General features: G+C 35.7%; 1 protein-coding gene and 1 pseudogene across 1 annotated transcript; both read left to right on the top strand.

The window, feature by feature from the left end:
• The first annotated feature begins 280 nt into the window (after positions 1-280).
• On the top strand, positions 281-2,806 carry LOC131653474 (protein DETOXIFICATION 18-like). The gene is made up of 7 exons (XM_058923622.1): positions 281-783; positions 885-1,429; positions 1,519-1,605; positions 1,695-1,751; positions 1,839-2,077; positions 2,167-2,285; positions 2,397-2,806. The coding sequence occupies exons 1-7, from the start codon at positions 514-516 to the stop codon at positions 2,526-2,528; spliced, it is 1,449 nt and encodes a 482-aa protein (XP_058779605.1). The 5' UTR covers positions 281-513; the 3' UTR covers positions 2,529-2,806.
• A 130-nt stretch (positions 2,807-2,936) lies between these two features.
• On the top strand, positions 2,937-5,275 carry LOC131653475 (protein DETOXIFICATION 18-like; annotated as a pseudogene).
• Positions 5,276-10,878: the final 5,603 nt, after the last annotated feature.

Here is a 10,878-nt window from a genome sequence, read left to right as displayed (position 1 = left end):
GAACAATGACCTGCGTCACTGTAACACTCGTCAGCATTTGCCTTAATTAATATTATCTTATTTTAAATATAACAAATGGATTAATAATTTATTGGCCTAATTTATTATATATTCCCTTTTTTGTCAAATAATATATTGCCTTTTTAATCTGGTAATGCTCTTTCAACGTAATGAGTGATACTGAGCAGCCAATAATGAAAACATAGTGAAAGGTACTTTTGCAATTAAGTATGTAAGTAATAAAATAAACTGAACACATGTGTTTTGCCTTTCAGGATGTTTTTCACCCAATTCTCTACGATACCATGTGTTTTGCGTTGCCAAATTTTTTATCCTTTCATCTAGTTTTGTGATACGAAACGAATCATGAGTTTGTATCTGAGTTGAACTCGTTACATTATTTCACATTTGTCGCGACCTGGTTGCATCTAGCGACTGTGGGATGAGAGATTTGACTCGTCTATATATATACAACAAAATCATAACATAACAAAAGAAGCAAGATAAGCTAACATGGCAAGTAGCATTTCAGAAACACCTCTATTACTCGCAACTCAAGAAGATAATGGAAACCACAACATACAGAGATGGTGGAACAAAATCTTGGATATGGAGGAAGCCAAACATCAACTCATGTTTTCACTTCCAATGATTCTTACAAACTTGTTCTATTACTTGATCACTTTGGTCTCTGTCATGCTTGTTGGTCACCTTGGCGAGCTTGAGTTAGCCGGTTCTACTCTCGCTAATTCTTGGTTTAGTGTCACCGGCGTGGCTGTTATGGTAATTTATACAATTTTTGTTTTATTACTTTTTGTTTGTTTTCTTAAATTTTGATCATGACAAGAGTTCTTGTATATTATATGTGTTCTTGTTTGTCTTAGGTTGGTTTAAGTGGTGCGCTAGAAACACTATGTGGACAAGGATTTGGTGCAAAGGAATATCACATGTTGGGAATTTATTTACAAAGCTCCTGCATCATATCGTTTATTTTTTCAATCATTATATCCATTATTTGGTTCTATACAGAACATATTCTTGTGTTTCTTCATCAATCACAAGACATTGCTAGGACAGCTGCACTCTATATGAAGTTTCTTATACCAGGATTACTTGCATATAGCATCTTGCAAAATATCTTGAGGTTTCTACAAACACAATCTGTAGTCGTGCCACTGGTTATCCTTTCAGCTATTCCAACATTGATTCATGTCGGGATTGCTTATGGATTTGTTGAATGGACTGGCTTGAATTTCATAGGTGGACCTATTGCAACTTCTGTTTCAATGTGGATATCAGTGATATTGTTAGGTTTATATGTCATGTATGCGAAGAAGTTCGAGAAAACATGGAGAGGATTTTCAATGCAATCATTTCATTATTTGTTTACAAACATGAAACTAGCTCTGCCTTCTGCAGGAATGGTGTGGTATGAGTTTCTAATACCTTTCACTTCTTCTGTTTAATGTAAAATACTTATATTATGAATCTTACTAATTTACTTTTTATTATTTCTAGTTTGGAGTATTGGGCTTTTGAAATTATGGTTTTCCTAGCTGGATTACTGCCTAACTCACAAATCACAACTTCGTTGATTGCAATATGGTATGGTTCTTATACCTTTACATTTTCGTTACTAAAACGAAGAAAAAGGATTCGTATGACTAATTCTTCGGAAAAAAAATATTATGCAGTGCAAACACAGAGTTATTTGCTTACATGATCACTTACGGTCTTAGTGCTGCTGCAAGGTTAGTCACTATAAGTTATCTTTCAACGTAAGCATTTAATCTACGTTCTTGTATTTATATTGAAAAGTTGGAACTTAACTTTGATAGCACAAGAGTTTCCAATGAATTGGGAGCAGGCCAACCAGAAAGAGCTAAAAATGCAATGAAAGTCACTCTAAAGCTCTCTCTTCTCCTTGGATTGGGTTTTGTTTTGTTACTTGTATTTGGTCATGATTTATGGATTCAGCTGTTTAGTAATAGTCCTGTCATCAAAGAGGAGTTTGCTTCAATAACACCCTTGCTTGCTATTTCCATACTACTAGATGCTGTCCAAGGTGTCTTATCAGGTTTGAATTCTTTATCTTTATTAACTTTTTCTCCACAACATGATCTTTAACAGACACTCTTAGGAATAAACATGTCTTAAATAATGCAGGGGTGGCTAGAGGATGTGGTTGGCAGCATTTAGCTGTTTATGTCAACCTTGCAACTTTTTATCTCATTGGTTTACCAATTTCATGTCTTCTCGGATTTAAGACCAATTTGCAATATAAGGTAAAATAGTTACTCCATCCAGTTTTAAATATAAGTAAAAAGTACGTACATATATTTTGCGTGAATTTGTTTATTCACTGTGTTTTCTCTTAAATTTGGTTTATGATATAGGGTTTATGGATTGGTCTGATTTGTGGCCTTGTATGTCAAACTGGGACACTCTTAATTTTGACATGGCGTATCAAATGGACTAAACTGAATCTCTCAGCAGACAAAGATAAAGACCAGCCTATTGTTGTTTAAAAAATGAATGTCTGCCAATTTGAATTCAATAAGTCTGTGTTTGGAACTACAAAGACATCTGCGTTAGATACATGGTGTGGGCGAAACTATAATTTGGAGCTTCAGGTTCAAATGTAGAAACAAGCATAGACTAAAAAGATGATTACATCTTGTAATAAACATGAATTTTGTATATAAGAATATGTTGTCCAGAAGTATGCTTCCAAACATTTTAATTTTCATTTATGACTGTTGCAGAATCCATTTACTACGGTAACTTTTTAAGTTTGCTTCACTAATTCAGGCTTTGTTTTTTAGTGATGGTCCCATCATGCACTAATTTTGCTTTGATCAATGACATGCAACAATTCTCTTCTGTAAAAAATCAGATATATGATAAATTAAATAGGTAGAACAAATGAAGAGAAGATAAGAGTAAGATAGTTCACATGGCAACCAGTAGCATTCCCGATGGCACAGCAACACCTAATTTGCATGTAACTGTTGATGATAGGAAACAGAAATGGTGGAACAAAATCTAAGACATTGAGGAGGCCAAACATCAAGTCATGTTTTCACTCCCAATGATTCTTACAAAATTATTATATTACTCTATCGCTATGGTTTCTGTCATGCTTGTTGGTCACCTTGGTGAGCTTGAGTTAGCTGGTGCTACTCTTGCTAACTCATGGTTTGGTGTCACTGGTGTCGCTGTTACGGTACTTTACAATTTATGCATTATTATTTTTCCATTTCCATAGATGTTGATATGAGCAATGAATTCTTGTATGTATTCATTAATTAGACAGTCAATAAAAGTAAACTCTATGTTCTTTGCATTATTCTTCTTTGTCTTATGTTGGTTTAAGTGGCGCGCTAGACACACTCTGCGGACAAGGATTTGGTGCAGAGGAATATCACATGTTGGGAATTTATCTACAAAGCTCATGCATTATATCTATTTTTTCTTCCATCATTATATTCATTATTTGGTTTTTTACAGAACACATTCTAGTGTTTCTTCATCAATCACAAGACATTGCTAGAACAACTGCACTCTATATGAAGTTTCTTATACCAGGATTACTTGCATTGAGCATCTTGCAAAACATATTGAAATTTCTACAAACACAATCTGTAGTAATGCCGCTGGTAATCCTTTCAGCACTCCCAGCACTTGTTCATTTTGGTATTGCATATGGACTTGTTCATTGGACAAGTCTTAAGTTCAAAGGAGGACCAATTGCAACTTCTATTTCACTATGGATATCAATAGTATTGTTAGTATCATATGTTATGTATGCAAAGAAGTTCAAGAATACATGGAGAGGATTTTCAATGCAATCATTTCATTACTTAATCACAAACACTAAGCTAGCTCTTCCATCCGCAGCAATGCTATGGTATGAGTTTCTAAAAGCCTTTCACTTTATTTGTCTCTTTTGATGATTGATCTTAGAAAGCAAAGTTTGCTAAAACATTATCTTCTTGGTTACACAAAAGCTAAGATCATTTTATTATGAATCTTACTATTTTTATACTTTGCAAGCTTGGAGTATTGGGCTTTTGAAGTTCTGGTTTTTTTAGCTGGATTAATGTCTGACTCGCAAGTAACAACTTCATTGATTGCAATATGGTATGATTCTTATATCTTTCTTTTTGTCACTAGAACGAAGAGAAGAAATATTCATAAGATTCACGGTTGTTATTCTTCAAAATAAATTGCAGTACAATCACACAACTCGTTGCTTACATGATCACTTATGGTCTTAGTGCCGCTGCAAGGTTAGTTGGTCTCTTTTTGATGATTGATCTTGTATGACTGCAGACAATCCAATTTCCTTCATAAGTTGCATTTATTGAACATATATTGAAAATTTTGAACTCAAATTTTATAGCACAAGGGTTTCCAACGAATTGGGAGCAGGCCAACCGGAAAGAGCTAAACATGCGATGAGAGTCACTCTAAAGCTCTCTCTCCTCCTTAGTTTATGTTTTGTTTTGATACTTGTATTTGGTAATGGTGTATGGATTCAACTGTTCAGTAATAGTCCTACTATCAAGCAGGAGTTTTCTTCAATAGCACCCTTGCTTGCTATTTCTATACCTTTAGATTCTATCCAAGGCGTCTTATCAGGTTTGAATCATCTGTTGTAACTTAAGCTTTCTATACATCATGATCATTACCAAAATAATCTTAGGGTGAAAATGTCTGAAATACTGCAGGGGTGGTTAGAGCTTGTGGTTGGCAGCACTTAGCTGTTTATGTCAACCTTACAACTTTTTATCTCATTGGTTTGCCCATTTCATGTCTCCTTGGATTTAAGACTAATTTGCAATTTAAGGTAAAATACTTATCTCACAAATTTGCAGTGTAACTATGTTGTGTTTGTAAGATAAATTTTAGTGATCAATTTGTTTGGAGAGAGAGAATTTGTTAGCAGCATGAACTGAATTCTGAACCACATTCTTAATCATTATGTTTCTTTTGAATTATGATATAGGGTTTATGGATTGGTCTGATCTGTGGGCTGGTGTGTCAAACTGGGGCACTCTTACTTTTGACAAGGCTTGCCAAATGGACTAAACTGAATCTCTCAGAGAATAAAAATCAAGACCAACATATTGTTGTTTAACAACTGAATGTTTGCCTATTAGGACTAAATAGGTCTGTTTAGAACCACAGTGTTGATGTGTTGCAGAGTTAAACATTTACATACATGATGTAAATTAATTAACTTTTCTATAAAGTAGTTTCTATTCCAGAATAGGACAGGAACTCCAATTGCAGTATCCCACAAATTCTATCAACTAAGAGATAATTAGTTTTGCTGCCAAAGGAAAGTAGTATAATTATGAGGCGGACACCGGATTGAGCGTGTTGGAGTTTTCGACACTTGTGTAACAATGGTATGACACTTATTCGAAAAAATAAACAAGTCTTCTCAAAAAATATTTTTTTTCGACACTCTATTTAATGTGTCCGTAAGGAAGTATTTTAAGCTAGTCAAAAAGTCCAATAATTGCAATCTAGAGAAGGATAATGTCAACCACTGTGAATATGAATTAGTTTAAATGTAATTATTTAGTGTAATTACCGATATAGCCCTGTAACCTTTATATTTACGAGAAATAATAATGAGAAAAGTATCAAGCCAAGAATTATTGACATGGTATCAGTAGGTTTTCGATCAAACCTGTGAGTTTTAGGTTAATCTTGGCTTTATTCAGCGACACCCCACTGGGTCGCTCTTGAAATCGTCTCGGTAGATCTCGTTTCTCGATAATTGAAATCATCTCGGTTCTCGGTAATCTCTTCCAAGATTGTGATTCTAATCCCGGGTGCTTACAATCGTGTTTCTGGTAGTGCTCATAAGTTACAATTTTGTTATTCCTCCTTGTTTGCAAATCGTGTTTGCTTTGATCGTGTTATCGTATCGGTGTCGGCAAGTATTTTGAATTAGGGTTTTGATTTGGTGTCGGCGAGTATCCTGAATTGGGGTGTTGATTTGGTGTCGGCAAGTATTTTCTTCGGTGTTCCGTTGGTGTTTCTTGTTTCACATTAACAAAATTGTTACGTTAACAAAATTGTTCTTAAGTCATCTCTGATATTATGGCTTCCGAAGAAGAGATAGATCATATTTGTGTTCGTTTTACCGGAAAGAATTATCTTGTTTGGGAATTTCAGTTTCGGATGTATGTCAAAGGGAAAGGATTATGGAGTCACTTGGACGATGTCTCTTTGGCACCGTTAGAGACAACTGACTTAGATGCATGGGAAATAGAAGATGCTCAGATTATCACTTGAATTCTCGGTACTATTGATCCTCACATGATTAATAATTTGCGATCTTTTTCCACTGCCCAAGAAATGTGGAACTACTTGAAGCGTGTCTATAACCTAGACAATGCGGCCAAACGTTTTCAATTTGAGCTAGACATTGCCAATTACAAACAAGGCAATCTGTCTGTTCAAGAATATTATTCTGGTTTTTTGAATTTGTGGACAGAACACTCTGCGATTATACATGTTGAGGTTCCCAAGAGTTCTCTCGCGGATGTCCAAGAGGTCTACAATACTAGTAGGCGAGATCAATTTCTCATGAAGCTTCGTGCAGAATTTGAGGTTGTCAGAGGTGCTTTGCTGAATAGGAATCCTGTTCCTTCTTTAGATACATGTGTTGGTGAACTTCTCAGAGAGGAACAACGCCTTGCTACTCAAGGATCCATGTCTCATGATGTTGTCATTTCTGAGTCTGCTATGTTTGCATATGCTCCTCAGAGTAGAGGTAAAGGTCGTGATATTCGACATGTCCAATGTTTCTCTTACAAACAATTTGGACATTTTGCTCAGAGTTGCAGTAAGAAGTTTTGTAATTATTGCAAGCAGCGGGGCCATATTATCTCTGATTGTCCCACCCGTCCTCCACAATCAGTACAATGTTCGGTGCAAGCATTTCCTGCTAGTACAAGCTCTGCAGTTGGTCCTTCCATCACCAATCCATCTAATGGTGGTGCTCTACAACCTGAAATAATCCAACAGATGGTACTTTCCGCTCTTTCAACCTTGGGAATTTAGGGTAAGTCTTCGAATGTTTCCTATCCGTGCTTTCTTGATTCTGGTGCATCCAATCACATGACAACCTCTTCTGAATACTTGCACAATTTACATTCTTATCATGGTAATCAGAAATTCAAATTGCGGATGGTAATGCTCTCTCTATCACTAATGTTGGTGACCTCAACTCTGATTTTCGGGATGTGTTTGTATCACCTGGACTTGCTTCCAATTTATTATTTGTTGGTCAATTGGTTGATAATAATTGTAATGTAAATTTTTCTCATGATGGTTGCCTTGTGCAGGAACAGGTGTCGGGGAAGGTGGTTGCGAAGGGGCCTAAAGTGGGAAGACTATTTCCACTTCAGTTTATTTCTAGTCATTTATCTCTTGTTTGTAATAATGTCTTGAATTCTTATGAGGATTGGCATAGAAAATTGGGTCATCCTAATTCTGTTGTTTTATCTCATTTATTTAAAAATGGTTTGTTGGGAAATAAAAATGTTGTTTCTAATGCCTCTCTTTCATGTTCTGTTTGCAAATTAGCTAAAAGTAAAACACTTCTTTTTTCGTCTGGTGCTTATCGGGTTTCCTCTTGTTTTGAAATGATTCATAGTGATGTATGGGGTATGTCTCTTGTAGTTTCTCATGCTCGCTATAAATATTTTGTCACATTTATTGATGATTATAGTCGTTTTACTTGGATATATTTTCTTCGGTCTAAATCTGAAGTGTTTTCTATGTTTAAGAAATTTCTGACATATGTTGAAACTCAATTTCATGAAAGTGTTAAAAATTTTCACTCTGATTCTGGTGGTGAGTACATGTCTCGTGAGTTTCAAGAATTTCTTCAACAAAAAGGAACTTTGTCTCAACGATCTTGTCCCAATACCCCCCAACAAAATGGGATGGCAGAACGCAAGAATCGTCATTTGCTTAATGTGACACGCACTTTACTTCTTCAAGCTTCTATACCACCCCGATTTTGGGTGGAGGCTCTTTCCACAACTGTCTTCTTGATCAATCGTCTTCCTTCTACGATTATTGATCTCGATTCTCCTTTTTTTTGTCTTTTTAAAATTTAGCCTAATTATAATGATTTACATATTTTTGGATGTGTTTGTTTTGTTCACTTACCTCCATTTGAAAGGCATAAGCTTGGAGCGTAGTATGTTCAATGTGCGTTTATAGGGTATAGTCACTCTTATAAGGGATTTGTGTGTTATGATTGAAGGATAGAAAAACACTTAGAAAGGGGGGGATTGAATAAGTGTGACTTAAAATCTTGAGCGATAAAAATAAAATGCACAATTATTTTTATCCTGGTTCGCTGTTAACGAAGCTACTCCAGTCCACCCCCGCAGAGATGATTTACCTCAACTGAGGATTTAATCCACTAATCGCACGGATTACAATGGTTTTCCACTTAGCCGCAACTAAGTCTTCCAGAGTCTTCTGATCACAACCTGATCACTCCAGGAACAACTGCTTAGTTCACTCCTAAGACTTTTCTAGAGTCTACTGATCAACACGATCACTCTAGGCTTAGTTCACTCCTAAGACTTTCTGCTCAGCCAACTGCCAAGACTTCCTGCTCAGCCAACTGCCAAGACTTCCTGCTCAGCTAACTGCTAAGACTTCCTAGAGTATACTGATCAACTGATCACTCTAGTTCCTTACAACTTAATGTAATCTATTCAAGAGTTTACAAATGCTTCTAAAAAGCGATAATCACAACTGTGATATTTCTCTTACAATTTAAGCTTAATCTCACTAAGATATTACAACAGCAATGTAGTGAGCTTTGATGAAGATGAAGATTCTGAGTTTTGATTTGAACAGAGTTTCAGCAAGTGAATTTGAATTGTATTGGTGCGAAAATCGTTAACCTTGCTTCTCATCAGAACTTCATATTTATAGGCGTTGAGAAGATGACCGTTGAATGCATTTAATGCTTTGCGTGTTCCGTACAGCTTTGCATTTAATGTTATACGCTTTTGTCAACTACCTCGAGCCTTGTTCACGCTGTGTCTACTGACGTAGCCTTTAGTAGCTTTAACGTTCCTTTTGTCAGTCAGCGTAGTCTGCCACGTGTACTTCCTTCTGATCTGATGTTTGTGAATACGACGTTTGAATATCATCAGAGTCAAACAGCTTGGTGCACAGCATCTTTTGATCTTCTGACCTTGAAGTGCTTCTGAGCGTGATACCATCTTCTGATCTTCAGTGCTTCTGATCTCATGTTCTTCTGATGCTTCCATAGACCCATGTTCTGATTCTGCTTCGACCATCTTCTGATGTCTTGCCAGACCATGTTCTGATGTTGCATGCTGAACCATTTGAGACACATCTTCTGAGCGCTGAATTATGCGTACTCTTTATATATATTTCCTGAAAGGGAAATTGCATTGGATTAGAGTACCATATTATCTTAAGCAAAATTCATATTATTGTTATCATCAAAACTAAGATAATTGATAAGAACAAATCTTGTTCTAACAATCTCCCCCTTTTTGATGATGACAAAAACATATATAAATGATATGAATTTGCGATCAGAAAGAGTAGACGGCAAAAGACAAATTACACAGCTATAGCATAAGCATATGAATATGTCTCCCCCTGAGATTAACAATCTCCCCCTGAGATAAATAATCTCCCCCTGAAATAAATACTCGAAGAACTTTAATAAAAGACTTCCCTGATTATTTCGGTAGAGACGATCATATGAGCTTCTGCCTTCAGAGAATCCATAGCTTCTGACTTCTGCTTCCATTGGACAGCTTCAGAACTTGAATTTCTTTGATCTTCAGAACATTCACAGCTTCTGACTTCTGCTTCCATTCAGGACAGCTTCAGAACTTGAATTTCTTTGATCTTCAGAACATTCACAGCTTCTGACTTCTGCTTCCATTCAGGACAGCTTCAGAACTTGAATTTCTGGATCTTTTAGAACATTCACATCTTCTGATTTCTGCTTCCCTCGGATAGCTTCAGAACTTTGAATGTCTACCAACATCACTTCATGCTAGATTTGTATCAGAACATTGTTGAATGTACCAGAGCATCATTTGAGCATCTCTACATCCTGAAATGTTACAGAACAAAAAACTAAACGACAAAAGTCAGCATGAACGAGTTAGAACATAAAATGTATATTCAAATACATGATATGTATCAGAGCCAAATGTATCATAGCATTTTAGGCTAAAAACATGTATCAGAGCAAATAATGTATCAAAGCCATAACATTATGAGTATCAGGGCAAATAGAATTTTGTCATAACAGGATAGACAGTGATATTCAAATTCTATTATCAGTGCTTCTGATTCATTCTTCTTTCTTGCTTCTGATCTCTGAAGCTTGACAGCACTCAGCTTGCTTCAGTTTCAATGGTTTTGCTTCTAGTGTTTGCTTTGAAGATTCACTTCACTTCTTTGTACCTGCAAAACACTTAAACCATATAGAACTTGCAGTTCATGTTAGTGAATGTGTGGGAGCCTTTACCCAGCAACTGATAGATTTAATCAAATCATTTATCATTTATCTTTCTCCCCCTTTTTGTCATAACATCAAAAAGAATATTTAAAAAGATTCAGATGTATAACACGACAAAAGAAAACATTTACTGGAATGTAAAACACAAGGAAACTTTTTCATTGATAATCAAAAGATATTACAAAAGGTTCCTATGTTTAACAAGATGAAAAACATTCCTAGCAAATACAAAACAAGCAGAAGCAGCAAGGAAAAGAAAACTACAAAGTAGAATTTCCAAAGAGGAAATGACTACAAAAATTAAAAAATACACA

The sequence above is a fragment of the Vicia villosa genome, linkage group LG2, assembly GCF_029867415.1.
Source record: "Vicia villosa cultivar HV-30 ecotype Madison, WI linkage group LG2, Vvil1.0, whole genome shotgun sequence".
Classification (NCBI taxonomy): domain Eukaryota; kingdom Viridiplantae; phylum Streptophyta; class Magnoliopsida; order Fabales; family Fabaceae; genus Vicia; species Vicia villosa.
The sequence above is the reverse complement of the archived record's forward strand: the minus strand, read 5'-3'. Positions and strand labels throughout refer to the sequence as shown.